The sequence below is a fragment of the Leopardus geoffroyi genome, chromosome B2, assembly GCF_018350155.1.
Source record: "Leopardus geoffroyi isolate Oge1 chromosome B2, O.geoffroyi_Oge1_pat1.0, whole genome shotgun sequence".
Lineage (NCBI taxonomy): Eukaryota > Metazoa > Chordata > Mammalia > Carnivora > Felidae > Leopardus > Leopardus geoffroyi.
This window is the reverse complement of record NC_059332.1, coordinates 137,354,152-137,374,564: the sequence shown is the minus strand read 5'-3', so window position 1 is coordinate 137,374,564 and position 20,413 is coordinate 137,354,152. Positions and strand designations below refer to the sequence as shown.

The following is a 20,413-nucleotide window of genomic DNA, read 5'->3' as shown; positions in this document are numbered from 1 at the left end:
TGTAAAATTTCTGGCTATTTCACTCAAGTCCTGGGGAGTGTATAATGGCAGGAGCACAAGTCTGAGATTAGAAAGTTTGGACTCTAGGGGCGCCTGGGTGGCGCAGTCGGTTAAGCGTCCGACTTCAGCCAGGTCACGATCTCGCTGTCCGTGAGTTCGAGCCCCGCGTCGGGCTCTGGGCTGATGGCTCAGAGCCTGGAGCCTGTTTCCGATTCTGTCTCCCTCTCTCTCTGCCCCTCCCCCGTTCATGCTCTGTCTCTCTCTGTCTCAAAAATGAATAAAACATTAAAAAAAAAAATTAAAAAAAAAAGAAAGTTTGGACTCTAATCCTTGGTGTGGGACCTCACACTGGATGACTTGGGGCAAGAGAGAACCTCTCCCATTCAGGGTCCTCCACAGAGCTGTCCGAAGGAAGGGTTAAATGAGATGGGAGCAAAACTCATTTAAATGATGCTCCATTCATGAAATACCTATGAGGGAGACGTTAAAAGGGTCCTAATTTCATTAGCTTATTTAAGGATCTAATCGATTCTCTTTCAAAATAATAAGTACTCTGGTCTGCCACGTGTAGCCGTTGTTATTTCCTCTAGTAGGGTTGGCTTTGTTTTCGCTAAATGACCCCTCTCAGCACTTCACTTCAAATTCTTGGCAAGCACACACCAAGCTCTCTAGCCTTCTCTTTGGGACCTGGGACAAATAAGTCACTTGTCACCAGCAGATGTTTCTCTTGTTCTGTTTGGAGGAAAATGTTTCACTTCAGTCAGTGGTAGCGCGGCCTGAACTCGGTACCTCTTATCTCTCCACATGTTGGTTTTTACGTTGTCTTATTTCGAGTTGCCACAAATCTTAAAAAGGAGAAGAGATGTTCGTGGTGGAAATAGCTGATGGAGAACCGGGATATTTCATCTGCATGGCAGAACTTCCTCAGCGTCCTGAGGTCCTACAGTATGCATGGTGGTGTGGCCAGCTGTCTGGGCCACATTTACAAGTTATTTTCTATAAACTGAAGGCTTCATATGGGTCATCGCACATATGGATTTGTAAAATATTGAACCGTATTTTTCCTTCAGAATAAATACTTGAAACATGGGATATATAAGAATTTACCCAACATAGTGATGATTCGTATGATAAAGAAAACTGTTATAAAATATGGAAAAAGTGATACAGTGGGAAGATTAATAAATTTAGGGCAAGGACCAGTAAGCTACAACCTATGGTCGTGATACTTACATTTTAAATAAAGTTTTATTGGAACATAGCCTTACCCATTCACTTATGTGTCATTTATGGATACTTTTGTGCTGCAGTGGCAGAGGTAAGTAGTTACAGCAGAGACTTATGGCCTGCAAAGCCTAAATGTTTACTATTGTGTTCTTTATAAAAAAAAAAAAAAAGTTTGCCAATCCTCAATTAAGAGAAAGTATTATACAAAGTAAGTTTTTTAAAAAACTATGAATTTTGGAATAAAATTTCTGTTGGTGGACATTTTGATTAGTATTTTACCATATATCTTGTTCTTTTCCACTTATACAACATTCTTAGAGTGGCATCATAGCTAAGAAAAAAAGTATCCATTTGTTTGAACCATATGACATGGCAATCTTTGTAGATTAAAAAGATGGTCAGCGCAATTTCAAATGGCTTGAACTTATATTGAAGATTTAAAAAATACTATGTATTTTAACTAAAAATGTTGGTACTTCTAACATTCTTAATGAGATTTCACTGGGTTCCTTTCAATTTTAGATGATCAGATCAAGTAACAGTATAGATTCCTTATACATTAGAAATACAAGTATATAACATTCTTTTGCCAACCTCCTTAAGGAGATGAGTTTTTCTTTCTATAAAAAGTAGTGTTTGCTCTTTAAGGCTTGGTTCATACCATATTTGTAGGGTAAATCTTTGGGGCTTATGCTCTGGTGGAAGAAAAGGTATTTTGTACCTGCGAGCAGCTACGGGGCAGTTATGAAGATTGGCCTCCCAGGTTTGTATGCCCTGTACTCTCCAGATCCAACTTCTCTTGACCATCACGTTCCCTAGAACAGCTCTGGCAAAGGATCTCTCCTAGCAAAACAAAGGGTCCATGGTTCCTTTCTCAGCCACAGTATAGACTTACCCCATTAATGTCAAAGCAAGAAGCCTTAGCCCTTTTTGTAGTTTATGAGCCATAAGAAGATTTGGTTATTCTTTTAAATAAAACCCCTTTAATCACAGGTATGTTTGCCTGAAAGCTGAAAAGCCAAATTTCAGAAACTTTCTAAGACGGTGAAGACAAATGTTGGAGTATATGTGTGTGTAAATTTGTGTATTTGTGCATTAGGATTATTTTACTGGAAATACTTCTGAGTCTTCTGACTTGAGAAATGATGTTCAGTGTTAGGTACACATTTCTTATAAGATCGAGAATAAAATAATGATTTTCTAATGTGAAGTTCAAGCTGGCACAGTTGACTTGGGTGAGACATGATAACTTGTGCAGGTGTAAAATACGAATGAGGTGTGACAGCCACACGTTTCCCCCACAGGAGCTACAGGTGCACTGCGCCGAGGGGCAGGTGCTGTTGAATTCGGTGCTACACACCAGGGAGGAAGTGATCCCATCCGGCATCCCTCAGACAGAAGACCGGGCTTTAGAATCCCTCCGGCAGGACTGGCAGGCTTACCAGCAGAGACTGTCTGAGACCCGGACTCAGTTCAACAATGTGGTCAACAAACTGAGGCTGATGGAACAAAAGTATCAGCAGGTAGATGAGTGGCTCAAAACACTGGAGGACAAAGTGAGTCTCCGGACTGGACGTCAGTCTAACCGGGCAGCCAAGGAGATACAGTTACATCAGATGAAGGTACAAAGTCTATCAGTTCTTGGTCTTTGTCAAAGTAACAATGACCTTGCATAGTGTGTTTCTTTAAAATATTCAGTAACTTTTGTCCTTAAATTTTGTAAAATCTCTTTCTGCTTACAAAAATGGATTACTTTATGGAACATTTTTCTAACAGCAAATACTCAATAGAATCCTAATTAGTCTTTAATAAAATATAATTTGGGGCGCCTGGGTGGCTCAGTTGGTTAAGCGGCCGACTTCAGCTCAGGTCACGATCTCGCGGTCCGTGAGTTCGAGCCCCATGTCGGGCTCTGGGCTGATGGCTCAGAGCCTGGAGCCTGTTTCTGATTCTGTGTCTCCCTCTCTCTCTGCCCCTCCCTCGTTCATGCTCTGTCTCTCTCTGTCTCAAAAATAAATAAAACGTTAAAAAAAAAATTAAAAAAAAAATAATTTAATGAAATAGTTTGTATTTTCTTCCCATACCCTATTACCTTGCTTCGTCAAGATATATGAATGATTTATGAAATGAATCATTTAAGTTTATGGCTATGATTTGAAATTGCTCTAATGTAGTGCATTGAAATAATACTTGATAATTAGTTTTATTCTAACTTTTATGCAAATTCAGTAGGCATGATCAAAATAATACTTAGGCCTTTGGAATTTCTTATCGTTATTCATCCAGTTTAAAATTTATCTGAGTACAACAGAAGACATAAAAATATATGTGACTCTGTCTTTTTTAAAAAAAAGTTTCGAGCCAGTCTAATACATAAAGTATTCAAACTCATAAAGGGTGTGGTTTTTATCGTGTTATTATAATACAATTTTTCATGAAGGTTATATATGACACATTTTCAAAATTATATCTCAGAGTAAATATATTCTAAACATACACTAAAATCATTTTATAGATTAATGATGATTTTATATATTTTTTTCTTATACTGAAGTGTAATATATACAGAAAAGTGCCCAAATAAGAAGGGTATAGTTTTTATATCATTTTTCATAAGGGACATATAGTATATTTTCAAAGTTGTGTCGCAGAATAAATATATTCTGAACATACACTGACATCATTTCCTATTATGAAGATACATACATTGGTCTTACACCCTAATGCCTAAGATTGACCCGGTTCCTGCAACATTTACATCGTTTCAGAAGTGGCACGAGGAAGTCATCGCGTACAAAGATGAAGTTGAGGATGTGGGCGCCAGAGCTCAGGAGATGCTGGACGAGAACCATGTGAGCAGCAGCATGGGCTGTCAGGCCACCCAGCTCACTTCCAGATACCAGGCCCTTCTTCTCCAAGTGCTGGTGAGTGCAACACCAGCTGCTCACGACCGGCCAGCACGTTTCACAAGCAGAAATGTTCTCCCTTCCTTCAACTTCTGGTGAAGACACACATTTATCAAGAAAGGCCCTGGTACAGGTCTCTAATTTCCTGTCCAATTCTGTTTTTCCTTTTAAAGGAACAGATACAATTCCTGGAGGAAGAGATCCAGAGTTTGGAGGAATCAGAATTATCCCTAAGTTCCTATTCTGATTGGTACAGCTCTACTCATAAAAACTTCAAGAACGTGGCCACCAAAATTGACAGAGTAGATAAAGCGACGATGGGGAAAAAAATGAAGACGTTGGAGGTAGGCGGGCATACATTGGACTTGTCTCCCAACCTCGGTTCTTGCACCCTGTTGGCCCTTTCCCCCGCACAGGTATTGGGAGCATGTGTGCTCATCCTGTTCCCCAGGAGGAGTGATGGTCTGTGGCTCACGCTTCCCTCCAGATATTATGTTGTAATCTCTGTAAGGCCAAAAGTTGGCTTTCGTTGATTTGTGATGTGATTTCACCTGAATGACTCAGACTTTGTTGCTCAGGTCTGAATTCCAGTTTGACGCTTAATTAAAAAAAAATTATCTCAAATTCATGGCACCACGTATTAACGAAAGAGTTTTTACTCAGATCTTTAGGAATACTACTGAGGATGAGAAGAAGATCAGGGTTTTGTTTTTGTTGTTGTTGCTTTAAGTCTCTGATTTGGAAATAATATATTGTTCAATACTTGTTTTTTTTTTTCAACGTTTTTATTTATTTTGGGGACAGAGAGAGACAGAGCATGAACGGGGGAGGGGCAGAGAGAGAGGGAGACACAGAATTGGAGACAGGCTCCAGGCTCTGAGCCATCAGCCCAGAGCCTGACGCGGGGCTCGAACTCACGGACCGCGAGATTGTGACCTGGCTGAAGTCGGACGCTTAACCAACTGCGCCACCCAGGCGCCCCTGTTCAATACTTGTTAAAACCTATATTGAAGTAAGGAAAAGAGGACTCTGGTTCCTGGCAGGTCACATCGGGTTACAAAACTTCAACACACTATTTTGAGGGGAAACTCAAGAATGGAACTTGAAAGCCTTTTCTTTAAAAGGAAAGAAATAATACTAACTCTCTATTTGCTTCCTGCTCCCTCTCTTCCTCAGGGTTTGCTAAAAGACATGGACAAAGGCCACAGTTTGCTGAAATCAGCCCGAGAGAAAGGAGAGAGGGCTCTTAAATACTTGGAGGATGGTGAGGCAGAGATGTTAAGGAAAGACATCCATGAGCGTGTGGAGCAGTTGAAGGAACTGACCAGCACCGTCCGGAAAGAGCACATGACTCTGGAAAAAGGCCTTCTGTTAGCAAAGGAGTTCTCGGATAAATACAAAGCACTAACTCAGTGGATATCAGAATACCAAGAAATTCTACACACTCCCGAAGAACCCAAAATGGAATTATATGAGAAAAAAGCTCAGCTATCTAAATATAAGGTAGGATGTCGTTCCTCATTGACAAACGCTCAGGGAGGTCACGCCTGTAGGACTGGGTGGAGGAACATGATTCCTGGTGTGTGTCACCCTTCGTGGGTGCTGGAAAATGTCCTTAACATGTCTGTTCTACTGGCCGCAAGTGATGTAGATTTATTTGGCTCGATGTGCTACATCAGGCTTAGTCCTCCATTCAGGAATCATACCTGCTTGATACTCAGATTGTATCAGTAAATGGCGATCTTTTCTGATAGTCTGATTCAGGAATATGGGTACCCGAGATAAATCTTCCTAGCATCAGCATCTCGTACGTATGAATATTACCTCTTTTGTATGGAGTCTTTCCTTCATGTTGTGGTACCCAATGCCTATAAGCTGATCTGTGGTAAATTGAGAATGAGATACCACATTTGTAAGAAAATAAATTCTAATTAACCACCTATAGCTTCACATTTTAGAAATTAATTTTTGAAAGAATAAGTGGTGATATGGATACAGCTCTACATGACATATAGATAGATATAGGTATTTCACCTGCTCAGATGTTGAAACAGTTCATTGAGGCTTATATGTAGAATAATATGTGTGGAATACATTTGACCCAAATTATTTGGCAACAGTTTTTAAGAGTTACAGTGTGGTGGCTTGCCTCACAGCTTTTCCTTTCCGAAGCATTTCATCCTCCAGCCATATGTCTATTCCCGTCCTGGGTTTTTCTGCCAAGGGTAGCAGTGTGCCTTTGAAAATGCCACCTAAGCATCACAACCGGTTTTCCTCCCTCCCCCTCACTGAGTTCTTGATATATTTAAATAGCACGTTTAGCCTGTTATAGCAATGTAGTTGCTGGAATCCGTCCCTCTAACTTCACATCTAGCTCGAGCTGCAATTAATTGCATGAATTCAAAGTCAAATGATAACACCTCGCTGCCTTTTGTATTGAGTTTTTTTTTTCCTCCAGTGGAAGAAATGAGGTGGAAAACAGAAATATGAACTATGTTAAATTTAGCCAAGGGTACGTCTTTTCCATACATCCCTCTCCACATGTGAATGGCTATGTGATGTGTTACTTTTATTCTGTATTTTAAAACTTTATTAATCATAAAGATTATTCTCTAGTGTTTCACACTTATTGATTTATAAAAATATCTATGAGATCTTTATTTGAGGTAGATAGTCTCACACACGGCACAGACATATGTATATATTTACTTTGATCACATAGATGAGCTGGCTTTTTTTTTTTTTCTTTGTCATTCAAGTCACTTCAACAAATGGTGCTGTCCCATGAACCATCAATAAAATCAGTGAGAGAGAAAGGTGAAGCTCTCTTGGAGTTGGTGCAGGATGTCACTTTAAAGGACAAAATGGATAAACTTCAAAGTGATTACCAGGACCTCTGTGGTGCGGGAAAGGTAAGGTGAAACCAGAAATTCAATGAAAATGTGACTGGGGCACCTGGGTGGCTCAGTCGGTTAAGCGTCCAACTTCAGCTCGGGTCATGATTTCGCGGTTCGTGAGTTTGAGCCCCACGTCAGGCTCTGTGCTGACAGCTGGGAACCTGGAGCCTGCTTTGGATTCTGTCTCTCCTTCTCTCTCTGCCCCTCTCCTGCTCGTGCTCTCCCTCTCTCTCTGTCTCTCAAAAATAAATATTTTAAAAACTTTTTTAAAATAAGTAAAAATGTGCTTATTTGCCAAAAAGGAGTTTTGACTTTATTTCTCAGAATATTAAGGGCTCGTATGAGTCAGGCTTTTTCCTTTTATCCAGATAGGGATTTATTTTATTTATTTTTAAAGTTCATTTATTTATTTTGGGTGTGAGTAGGGGCAGAAAGAGAGAGAAAGAGAGAATCCCAAGCAGGCTCCGCCCTGTCAGCTCAGAGCCCGACTCAGGGCTTGATCCCAGAAACCGTAGATCATGACCTGAGCCAAAATCAAGAATCAGACACTCAACTGACTCGGACACTCAGGTGCCCCTCAGATAGGGATTTTAAGTTGTATGATGATTCTTTGTGTTTTTTCTGCTCCTAGTAATTTTTTGAAATATGTAACTGTACTTACCGTATGAGTTGCACTGGGTTGTAAAAAATATAAGGCAGTCATGAGTAGATTTTTGCCTTGAAGTTCATCTCTAATGTGTGCCTGGCTTTACAGGAACACGTCTGCAGTCTTGAGACGAAAGTCAAAGACCATGAAGATTATAACAGTGAGCTCCAAGAAGTAGAAAAGTGGCTGCTGCAGATGTCAGGCAGACTGGTGGCACCTGACCTCATGGAGACAAGCAGTCTAGAGACAATTACCCAGCAACTGGCTCACCACAAGGTACGCCTGTCTCTAAAGCGCTGAAGAATGCAGGGTGGCTTAACAGCTGTGCTCTTGTGTGTGTGTGTGTGTGTGTGTGTGTGTGTGTGTGAGAAAGAGAGAGAGAGAGAGAGAGCATGAGCACACATCTCTGGATCATAACAACTGTACTTAAAGAATCAGGTCTGAGTTTCAAGAATATCTGATAACTGAGAACAGTGGAATTCAATATTTAAGTGAAGCGACAACAGTTCAATCCTGGCTTTCAACTTCTAGACACATCGTGGTGTTTTTCCCAGCTAATAGTTTCCCCCCAGCCCCCCGAAGAATTTAATCTTTCTAAAGTAATTCATCAAAGGAAGATATTAGCTTTATTTTAGAAAAGTGTGGCCAAAGATAGGGTACAGGAATAGTAATCATAAGGTGTCTGGATCCTGGCCAGACTCTGTTCTTCCTAGCCAGGGGAACTTAACCTCTCTGAGACTCCTCCTTTTGTTGTTCTCTAAAGGGCAATAAAGATACCAGCCCCATCACGGAGCTGTTGGGGTGTCATGGTCGTTACAGGAGATGATGTACACGAAAGCATTTTGTAAACCACAAAGCACGGTTACTGATATGCACTGTTCTGATCTTTATTATTATGTATTGGTAGTAATTATATGTGCCAGATGACAGATGTCATGCAGTCACAATTTTATGGAGCAACTTTGGTGACCTTAATGGGAAACTGAATTTTAGTCACGATGTGCTCAATATCTAGTGTGTCTTAAGAAAGCCAGTTAACCTCTTCAGGCTGCAGGGTGCCTTATATTGAGGAGGAAATTTTATGTAGCAAATAAGAATAGAAAAACAAGTACACAATATATTCTACTAGGCACCGAAGAAATGCCCTCAATAACCTCATGGTGCAGTGGTTCTATAACAACTCCAAGACAAACGGTTCTTTTCGATATGGTGTGTATGCGATAACCATCAACCCAGCACCAGTTCAGAACATGGTACTGTGGGCTGCTGAGGTCCCATTAGAGTTTCTCTTAAGTATATCGACGTGTCAACCCAGGAAACCTGGTGTCGGAAGGTGCCACTTGGCGCTAGTATTGTATCGCCGTAAGGAAACTAAAACCTGATTTGAAAAAGTTGTTTCCCCCTCTGTAAGTGATCTGTGAGAATGCTCACCGGAGACCACATATGGGGATGGGGGTGTGTACAAGCTGGAGTCAGGCAGAGTGGGGTCCAGAGCCTGGGGCCCTGCCATTTACTGATTCTATGACTTGGAGCATGTTATATAACCTCTCTGTGCTTCAATCTCCTTAGCTGTAAAATGATGATGATAATATACACTCATTAGGGATATATACAGTTCCTAGACTATACCAGGTACTTAATAAATGGTGCATGGTAAGTATTATTTTTATTAGTATAAATACTATGTAATGTAAGTTAGGTATTATATAACGATAAATTACTAATAAGGTAGTCAATTATTATATCGTAGATATTATATTAGTAATTAGATATTAGTAAATTAGATTAAGTAGTAATTGGTTTATTTTAGATGTAAATTATACCAGAGTTATAATTTATAGAGCTGCAAAATGTATGGACACGCATTTTGCTGATAATAATACCATGGAACAGATATCTCTGTAACTGTATAACTGAGGTCATCCATGAATTCACTCTCGTCTTAACGGTTACTGCATCATCCCTGTATAACTTAATCTATTAAACTCATTACCTCTCCCCATGAGAGTATCGTTAAAAACAGATTTTCAGTTGGTTGGTTTGTTTGTGAATCTGGTCACCAAGGCAAAATGCAAGTCTTTCAAAAACATCGTTAAACAGTGAAATGATTGCTTTTAAACTTTTTTGATAAATTGGTTATTTAAAAACTAAGGTAAAAAAAAAGGTGAAATTATGAGAACTCTGTATTTTTTTCCATTTTTGCAGGCAATGATGGAAGAAATTGCAGGTTTTGAAGACCGTTTGAACAACCTTAAAAGTAAAGGTGACAATTTGATCAGCCAGTGTGCAGACCACCTTCAAGCAAAACTAAAACAAAATGTGTACGCTCACCTGCAGGGCACTAAGGACAGTTACTCAGCTGTCTGCAGTACAGCCCAGAGGGTGAGTACCCCTAGAATATTCTAGAATGACAATGAACTAAAGAGGAAGTCTGTATAATCTAGAGCTTTTCAAAAATAACGTTGATCTTCAGTCTTCAGGATAACTTTGTTGCATTTCCAGATAGGAAATAGGACGATAGGTTTCATAGCCTCTGTGTGGACACACAATCACGTATCACACATTTGATCGATGTGAAGATACTCAGTTTTCCCGATCCCTTTATTTCATAGATTGATTGTGAAAATTTTTAAAAATTTTGTTTTCTTTTGATTTGCACACTATCAATACTTATAATTTGCCATTTATTCTCTAACACCAAAGTAAGTTTATTCTGTACTTTTCACAATAATTGTTTTCTGTTTAACTCTATGCCACCTAGGTTCTACTCCAATTCAACATTTCTATGAAATCATCTAGAACTTGGATAGGGGAGGGGGGCCTGGGTGGCTCAGTCGGTTAAGCGTCCAACTTTGGCTCAGGTCATGATCTCACAGTTCGTGAGTTCGAGCCCCGTGTCGGGCTCTGTGCTGACAGCTGAGAGCCTGGAGCCTGTTTTGGATTCTGTGTCTCCCCCCCTCTCTCTCTGCCCCTCACTCACTCACACTGTCTCTCAAAAATAAACATTAAAAAAAAGAAAGAAATTGGATAGGGGTGCCTGTGTGGCTAAGTCCGTTAAGCATTTGACTCGACGTTGGCTCAGGTCATGGTCTCATGGTTGTGGGATCAAGCCCCACATTGGGATCCTCACTGAGCATGGAGCCTGCTTGGGATTCTCTTTCTCCCTCTCTCTCTGCCCCTTCCCCACTCATTCTCTCTCCCTCTGTCTCTGTCTCTTCCCTGCTCTCTCTCTCACAAAAATAAATAAATAAACTTAAAAAAAAGAAATTGGATAAAGGAGTTAGTATCAAATTTGAGACATAACTTAATGGGTGTTCTTTTTTTTTTTTTAATTTTTTTTAACGTTTATTTATTTTTGAGACAAAGAGAGACAGAGCATGAACGGGGGAGGGTCAGAGAGAAAGGGAGACACAGAATCCGAAACAGGCTCCAGGCTCTGAGTGGTCAGCACGAGCCCGACGTGGGGCTTGAACCCACGGACCGTGAGATCATGACCTGAGCCAAAGTCGGACGCTTAACTGACTGAGCCACCCAGGCGCCCCTTAATGGGTGTTTTTAATGGAATTCTTAATGTTATAGAAATAGTCTAAGATGGATAAGAATCACTCTTCTAACAAAAATTAGTTAAAATCAATGAATTGCTTTTTATCATTTCAGAATTTTTAAGTGGCATGGCAAAACGTCCATTATTTTTGTTAGTGGGCTAGCCAGTAAAAACTGGAGGTGTACACGTGACATGGGAAGAATGCTCTGTCTTCATCATGATTAAAAAAAGATGCTAGGTGACATTAGCTGACTCACTGGACTTGAAAAATTCACATTCAAAAAATTAAGAAAGGAGTGGCTAGGACTCAGTTGGTTAAGCATCCAACTCTTGATTTTGACTCAGGTCATGACCTCAGGGTCATGAGATTAAGCTCGCGTCAGGCTCTGTGCTGAGCCTCAGGAGTCTGCTTAGAATTCTCTCCCTCTCTCTCTCTGTCTCTCTCTGTCTCTCTCTCCCTCTGGCCCTCTCCCCTGCACACCAGAAAGTTCCATGCTGTTTTACTTCATTTCACTCTCTTTTTCCCTCTATGTCATCATCTGCAATTATTTGTTAGATTTACTTAATCCTTCAATAGAGATTTTTTTTGAACACTGATTTTGTAGCACGCGTTTTCTACACATTAAGGATATTGTTTAATTGAAAAAAAACTGGTAAATTTTCAAAGACAAACACATAATTTTAAAATAAATTTTTAAAAACTGATGAAATTCTAAGAACATAATCAGAACCTTATAATGAATGTGTGTAAAATGATAAAGAAAACTAAACACCTTATCTCTTTTTAGTTCTGCTAGAATAAGAATAAATAAGAGACAGTTCCAATATCAGATGAAAATGGTGAATTTAACAGATGACAGAGAAAAGCAGAATTCATAGTTTCTCTTGTGTTAAAAGAAGAAAAGCCATGCTAACTTAATTTCCTTCTTTTTTCTTTTCTTTCTTCTTTGCTTTTAATAGAATAGTTTGTTCAGAAAAACATTATAGGTATATTTCACCTTGATTCCAAGGAGACACATAATAGTTTCTTAGCATGTCATTATGGATAAAATGGAAATTGGTTGGCTGGTTGAGGATTAATGAATTGAATAGACATACTAGAAGATGTTTGGATTACTATGGATTATTGTTGTCCTGGAATACAACTTCTAAAATGAAATGACGGCATCCAACTTTCCCATTCCCTATGTTACAGTTTAGTTCCAATTTGACCATATTCTTAAAGCAGAAGTATTTGAGTTAGAGAAATACTGGTTGCCTTTTCATGATGTGGTGTTTTATTTTTATGTTTAGTTTCTAGCTTAAACAAAACATACAGTATTTATTCGATGGCGGTGGTGGGAGGGACTGCAAAAGCTCTGATTTATGTTTGACAATTGACTTCAAAGGTTTCACGTATTCTACCCATTTCTACTGTTACATTAGCCCTGCCCACATTCTCTTCCTCTACTCAAGATATTATAACATGCAGGTTGAGAAGTGATAAATTAAAGATGGCCATTGTGGGGCGCCTGGGTGGCTCGGTCGGTTGGGCGGCCGACTTCGGCTCAGGTCACGATCTCGCGGTCCGTGAGTTTGAGCCCCGCGTCGGGCTCTGTGCTGACAGCTCAGAGCCTGGAGCCTGTTTCGGATTCTGTGTCTCCCTCTCTCTGACCCTCCCCCGTTCATGCTCTGTCTCTCTCGGTCTCAAAAATGGATAAACGTTGAAAAAAAATTATTAATAAAAATAAATAAATAAATAAATAAATAAATAATAAAGATGGCCATTGAGCTTTGCCATATTTTGGAACATAAGCAGACTCCTTAGATGTGTATATGGTACTGGGGAGTCCTGTGGATAAAATCCATGTAAATGGTCCTGTCGGTGTCTTTCATTTGAGTCCGGTGATCTTTGTAGAGATCAACAGAGATTTCCTGAACATCCTAATCACCGTCCCATGATTGTTTCGTCTCAGGTGTACCAGAGTTTGGAACATGAACTTCAGAAGCATGTTAGCCGACAAGACACTCTACAGCAATGCCAGGCCTGGCTGTCTGCAGTCCAACCAGATTTAAAGCCAACCCAGCACCCACCTCTGAGCAGAGCGGAAGCCGCGAAGCAGGTAGTAGAGTCCTGAAAGTTTATGTCAGACTGTGATTCACTCATTCAGTGAAATTGTGTTAAGTATTTACTATGTACCAAGTTGTGCTGACTCCTGAGGGCATAAAAGTATAAATAAAATCTGAGCTTCACTGTCGTCGAGTGCACGTTCTAAGCTGGGAAGATGGACACGATACTGACGGTCAGCCTGGTAGAACAGAAAGAGCACAGGCAGTGTAACTGAGACATCAACTTTAATAACTACTCAGCAGGGTAACCATGGGTAAGTCACTTAATTTTTCTGAGCCCCAGGGTCCTCGTATGTAGTGATGATTGTAAGTATATTTACTTCTGAAGGTTTTGAAGAAATTCACGTGTCATACTGCAATGTACATGATTTGTAAACAGAAAGGAGGGGTGATTTTTTTTTCCCCCACGGGATATTTGGCCATGTCTGGAGACAGTTTTGGTTGGCACCACGGGGAGTGTTGGGGATGCTGTTGGGACCCGCCAGGGAGACTGCTGAGCCCTGTGCTGAACAGGGCATCCCCCACAGCAGAGATTCACTTGGTTTCAAATGTCAATAGTTCTGAGGTTGAAAAGGCGTAGAGGCATAAATCCAACAAATTAGGATGTAGGGTCCACTCCCCTGTGAGGTCTTCCATGGTCTCCCCCCCCCCCACCCCCTACCCCCACCTCTTTGACCTTTGCTCCTACTGGGTCACTCCACGCCAGTCTCAGGGCTTTGCATTTGCTGTGGATTCATCACCTGCAATGTTCTTTCCCCAGGGCATTACTGGCTCCCTCCCTGAACCAATTCCATTCCTCAGAGAGCTCTTGGAGGTACACTCCCCAAAGGAACAGCACCTCTTCATCCTACTTCCCTACCTTTACTCTGCTACATGTGTTTATCACTACCAAACATCGCATTGCATGTTCATTTGTTTACGTATTATCTGTCTCTCTCATAAGAACATAAGCTCCGTGGAAACAAGGGTTTTGTTTTGGGTACTGCAAACACAGTGTCTAACATAGAGCTTGCAGAGACTCTGAGTCTCTTCACAGAAACACATCTCTCTGTGTTTCTGTGTATAGATTAAAGATCCACCCGGAGAGGCCTTCCTTAGGGCTATGGAAAGGGAAGACCACTGCAGGAATTTTATGCAGAGGAAAAAAGCCCAGCCATCTTCGTTTTTACTAAACTGGAATGAAGCTTACAAATGCACGATGACTTTTTCTTTCTGTCTCTAGAATGTGAAGAAGCAGGCTAGAGTAGGCTACTGATTCTTCCTCTGAAATGGAAAACAAGCTAGAATGTGAGCAGAGAATCTGGAAAGATGGTAGAAGTTTCTTGTGTGTTCTCTTTCCCAGACCATAATTACGTTGAGAAGCAGCCGCTGGGCAGATGGATCCCTGCCAGTGTGTTTTGAATTCCTTCCTGAGAATCACTAATATGCATCATTTATAACAAGGGTGAAAATATTGAGCATAGCAAGGTTATTTTTGGAATGTCAACAAGATACTACAAATGGTACAAATATTTGCTCTGTAAACATGGCATGTTTCTCTTTCACTCTGACAAGTTTGGGGTTGTTTCCAGGTCAAACACTACAGAGCTTTGCAGGAACAGGCAAGGACTTACTTAGATCTCCTCTGCTCCACATGTGACTTGTCAAGCTCTTCAGTGAAAACCACAGCAAAAGACATCCAAGAAACAGAGCAAATGGTAAAATGTTTAAAATTCACATTGTATTGGTCTGTTTTATTATATTCTCTTGCTTCAATGTTAGAAGTCAAAGAAAATATTTCCTTGGGTTATTCTTTCTATCGGATCCTACAGCCATTAGAATAAGTAGATATTTGAATTTCAACTAAGTCACAGAAAGTAAGCACAAAGATACCGATGCCACTGAATTGGAACACTTAGTTGCATTGAACCACTCGTCATTAGTACTTCTTTCCGCTCCTCTTTTCTCAATTACCATTCTCTCTTCTTTTCTGATTTTTCCACTCCTTTTTGTTTTTCTTTCCTTTTTTTCCAACTTTTTCTTGAGATAATACTAAATATGAAAAGGATCCCTGATCCTTGCTTTATATTACGGATAGGAAAGAGCATGCCATCTGTCCAGGCCCTTCTAATCCATCCACGGTGACTGAGGGTGGTGTTGAGAAGGATTCTGAAGCTGTGTCTGGGCTCATGTTGTGAGAACAACACGTTGTGAGAAGTCAGCTGTACTTGTCCACAGCAGGTGCCAGCCCAGAAGCTGTGTGTTCGCCCATGCTGCCTTAAACGTGTTAAGGCCACACGCTTGGGTTTAAAACAAAAAAACTTAAAAAAGAGTCAGGTTTGATATTTAATTGACTAAATATTCACAGAATAGAAAAAGGATATAAAGGGGGTGCCTGGGTGGCGCAGTCGGTTAAGCGTCCGACTTCAGCCAGGTCACGATCTCGCGGTCCGTGAGTTCGAGCCCCGCGTCGGGCTCTGGGCTGATGGCTCGGAGCCTGGAGCCTGTTTCCGATTCTGTGTCTCCCTCTCTCTCTGCCCCTCCCCCGTTCATGCTCTGTCTCTCTCTGTCCCAAAAATAAATAAACGTTGAAAAAAAAAATTAAAAAAAAAAAAGGATATAAAGGAAAAAAGTATGGGAGAAATTAAATAATTAATAATGTAGATGTTAAAATCATTAGAATCGTGTGTTTTTTTTTTTTACTTTTATATTCTCAAAACAAATCTCTCCTTAAATCCCTATGAAAGATGATAAAATTCACATATCTTCTTAAAGACATTATTTACTGAGGAGTGCTTGGGTGGCTCAGTCAGTTAAGCGTCCGACTTTGGCTCAGGTCCTGATCTCACAGTTCGTGGGTTCGAACCCCGCATCGGGCTCTGTGCTGACAGCTCAGAGCCTGGAGCCAGCTTCAGATTCTGTGTCTCCCTCTCTCTCTGCCCCTCCCCCACTCATGTTGTCTTTCTCTCTCTCTCTCTCTCTCTCTCTCAAAGATAAATAAATGTTGAAAAAATTAAAAAAAAAAAAAGAAATTATTTACTGAAATAAATTATACAGTTTCAAAAGTCAGTGAAGGCAATCTAAAAATACATCCAACACTTACTTGGTGTCTTGTAAGTATCAAGAAATGCACAATCGAGAGCAATATAAGTCTTTTGTAGTTAACCCCAAGACCGAATTCATGAGTCAGTCAAGCAGATATGTCTACTGAAATGCCCAATGTAAAAAAACAGCTTTGACCTAATACATTGTTAAAACTTCCAGAGCTTTACAACTAATTGAAATCATATGGCATAAGTCTTAGACATTTAAAGTCTTCAGAAAATCTTAATATAAAACCTACTTTTCTTGAAGCAAATGAAGAATTCCTTTTGGGTTTATGACGGAGTGGGTGTGTGTGTTCGTGCACACGCATATGTGCGTGCCTGTTGGCCTGTGTACACGGACAGCCTGAAGAATTGTATCTCTGATTGACTAAACCTAAATGTTTCTACCGCTGCTAAGTTTTGCCTCTGTGCTCTCTCAAGATTGAGCAAAGGCTTGTCCAGGCCCAGAACTTAACTCAGGGCTGGGGAGAGATCAAGCACATGAAGGCTGAACTTTGGATTTACCTCCAAGATGCTGACCAGCAACTGCAGAACATGAAGAAGAGGCACGCACAACTGGAGTTAAACATTGCACAGAACATGGTTTCCCAAGTGAAGGTAGGAATTCATGGGGTCCAGGGGAGATAAAGGCGACTATGACCTATGACCGGCTTATGTCAGTCACTCCTTCAACATTAGTATAGCTATTTAAGGAAGGAGATAGAATCAGAATAAGCTTGATTCGAAGCCAGGAAAGGACAGACGAGAAAGTAAATATTTAAATATATTCTCAGGGCTACAGTTAGCTACTTGGATTGAAGGACGTTCAATCAGAAGGACTTCGTTTCTGAACAAAACAGCTGCGGTTTAGCCGAAAGAGCCAGAAGACTCTGCCACTAAACAAACGTGAAGCCTTATTATTTACTAGCCTTTCGCCACAATATTGCTAAAGCTGTAAGATTGTAAATGTATCAATTAAATGTATCTAACCTATAAAATATGTATTAATATGTGATTAATGTGAAATATAATATGAATAGAATTTATATTATAGTTTACATATAATAGAAAATTATTTAAAGTATATTAACTTGATTAGAAGTTATACCAGATTTTTGACAAACTTTAAGATTTAGTTTTGTCTGTCATAGTGAGCCATTTATATTTTCTACTGGAACGTTGTTTGCATGTGCAGAAAAAAAAGAATAGAGATACATTTTTTTCTCAAAAGATTTTTAGAAAACCAGGGCTGCACTTAAAGATAAAATACTGCCTTTTTTCCCTTAATGACTGCAGTATTGTTTCAGTCATTGTTACAGTATTTATCTGTTTCTCTTTATACTTCTCAAACTAACATAGCAAAGGAAAATACCACAGTTACCCTTTGATTCTTACATACTTGAAAATATTCATAAAGAGCTACGATTTTTAGATTTCCTCTTTGTCCTTCATGACCCCTTCATTCTACCTTCTCCAGCTACTTGAAGTGTGTGCAAATGGTATGTCTATGTCTCACTCTGTGTTTATTGGGGGCATGGGAGGCTTATTACATCTAATCTATTTTGTTGTTGTTATCCTTCAGGATTTTGTTAAGAAGCTACAGTGTAAGCAGGCATCAGTGACCGCGATTACAGAAAGGGTGAATAAGTTAACCAAGAAGCAGGAGTCTCCTGAACACAAGGAAATAAGCCATTTAAATGACCAGTGGTTAGATCTGTGCCTTCAGGCTAACAGTCTGTGCTTGCAAAGGGAAGAAGATCTTCAGAGAACAAGAGATTACCATGACCGTATGAGTGTTGTTGAAGAGTTCTTAGAAAAATTCACTACAGAATGGGATAACTTAGCCAGGTAACGGCATTTCTCCAGCGGCTCACCAAAACGCTAAGCCGGAAATGTCCTCCTTTTTATAAAAATCAAAAATGTCTTACAATTTAAACATCCTATTGTCTGTCGTTGTAAATACTGATGAAACATTATTAAGAACCTCATGTTGTCCTGTGGATACAGAGTCATGGTTTTCCTCACTCGGTGTTAACGTAACCAGTGAGTAAAAGGAAGATATTTGAAAAAAAGCACCATTTTCTGCCATGACCTGAAGAGACATTCCAAAGACTATTACACGGTGACTTCAAAGAATATCCCAAGAATATGTCTAGTTTTGTTTAATTATCAGCTATGAGACTATCATCAACTCATGAAATGAATCCTTCTTGAATCTCTGTATTCCATAGGTTTCTTATCATTTCTGTAAAGTGTTACATACTATATAATTCGGTCAAGTTTCCTTGTACTTTTGGAATTCTAGAAATTAGTGAACAATCCAAATTCAATCAATGTGTGTCCTTTGTGACTTTGTAGCAATTGAACCCCTCTTACCTGTTTGAAAAGGATTTCCTTCTTCCCCACATATACCGGGTCATCATATATAAACTTCTGATCACTGTAATTGTTAAAATCCACATTTCTTCTGCTTAGATTTATTAATTTGTAGCAATTAAAACAAAACATTATTCTAAAAATTTTTTTAACGTTATTTATTTTTGAGAGAGAGTGAAACAGAGCACAAGTGGGAGAGGGGCAGAGAGAGAGCGAGACACAGAATCCGAAGCAGGCTCTAGGCTCTGGGCTGTCAGCACAGAACCTGACACAGGGCTCGAACTCACGAACTGCGAGATCATGACCTGAGCCAAAGTCAGACGCTTAACCGACTGAGCTACCCAGGCGCCCCTAAAAACATTATTCTAGATATAAATTATAGTGCTTTTTCTGGAAGGAGGTACGCTATTTTCTGATTACCTTTCCTTGATGCTCAGCATTCTACAAGTCTTTGAGACAAATCCAGGCAGTATCAGTAAAAACCCTTATTTTGGGTTTATAATAGGCTCCTCCCATCTGGTTGACACAGGTACCTCAGACTTCCTAAGTCCCAAACAGAACTCATCATACTACGTCCCAGCCCTGTTCTTTATGCTTCAGAACTCATTGTTTTGTAATTGAAAGAGACTTATAAGATTTCTTTTATCACATGTGTTTTGTAGTCAAAGGGTTGAGAGTCCTTTACATTTCACACTTACTTTTAAAGATTCCTGATGACAAGCAAACAATACCTAAGTACATAGATGAGTAGCTATTAGAGTTATTGGTTATATCTTACAGATTAAACTATCTAGTGCTTTATTGTTGGAGCTTCTTCTCATAGGAGAGCATATAATTCATGAATGACTTATTCATTTCTTTTAAGAATGCAGTAGATTGGTGTGCTTGGGTGGCTCAGTTAAGTGTCTGACTCTTGATTTTGGCTCAGGTCATGAGATTAAGCCCCATGTTGTGGCTCAACGTGGAGCCTGCTTAGGATTCTCTCTCTCCCATTCTCTCTGCCTCTCCCCTGTTCATTCTCTCTCTCTCTCTCTCTCTCTCTCTCTCTCTCTCTCTCTCTCAAAAAAAATGCAGATCAGTGCTAGTCAATATTTAGTGTTTACACAAATCATCCGGGGATGTTGTTAATATGCAGATCGTGTTCAACTGATAAAAGCCAGAGATAGAAGTTAAAAGTTCAGGTCAGATGTGATGGGAGGGCAGCATTAGCCTGAAGAAGAAGCACAGAGAAGTATCTAGGCAACTTGTTTTGGTGCAGCTTCTGATATAGAAATATATGAGACATTGGATCAGATGGACTTGACAGATATATTTAGAACTCTGCATCCCAAAGCAACAGAGTTTACTTTCTTCTCGAGTGCACATGGAACATTCTCCAAGGTAGATCACATACTGGGTCACAAAACAGCCCTTCATAAGTATACAAGAATTGAGATCATACCATGCACACTTTCAGACCACAATGCTATGAAACTTGAAATCAACCACAGGAAAAAGTCTGGAAAACCTCCAAAAGCATGGAGGTTAAAGAACACCCTACTAAAGAATGAATGGGTCAACCAGGCAATTAGAGAAGAAATTAAAAAAATATATGGAAACAAATGAAAATGAAAATACAACAATCCAAACGCTTTGGGATGCAG

At 39.9% G+C, this 20,413-nt stretch overlaps 1 protein-coding gene across 22 annotated transcripts in view; it reads left to right on the top strand.

Moving 5' to 3' along the window:
• The window catches only part of SYNE1 (spectrin repeat containing nuclear envelope protein 1), a 482,603-nt gene that overhangs the window by 265,990 nt on the left and 196,200 nt on the right, over positions 1 to 20,413 (top strand). For all 22 annotated transcript variants that reach the window (XR_006717653.1, XM_045500062.1, XM_045500061.1 and 19 more), the window contains 11 exons: positions 2,532 to 2,849; positions 3,996 to 4,151; positions 4,307 to 4,477; positions 5,310 to 5,636; positions 6,893 to 7,045; positions 7,785 to 7,952; positions 9,882 to 10,058; positions 13,176 to 13,322; positions 14,901 to 15,026; positions 16,836 to 17,012; positions 17,977 to 18,242. Coding sequence is in view for 21 of the 22 variants with exons in the window: in XM_045500062.1 (XP_045356018.1) it covers positions 2,532 to 2,849; positions 3,996 to 4,151; positions 4,307 to 4,477; positions 5,310 to 5,636; positions 6,893 to 7,045; positions 7,785 to 7,952; positions 9,882 to 10,058; positions 13,176 to 13,322; positions 14,901 to 15,026; positions 16,836 to 17,012; positions 17,977 to 18,242 (2,186 nt within the window). In the remaining variant the exon portion in view is untranslated. The remainder of the gene's footprint in view (positions 1 to 2,531; positions 2,850 to 3,995; positions 4,152 to 4,306; positions 4,478 to 5,309; positions 5,637 to 6,892; positions 7,046 to 7,784; positions 7,953 to 9,881; positions 10,059 to 13,175; positions 13,323 to 14,900; positions 15,027 to 16,835; positions 17,013 to 17,976; positions 18,243 to 20,413) is intronic.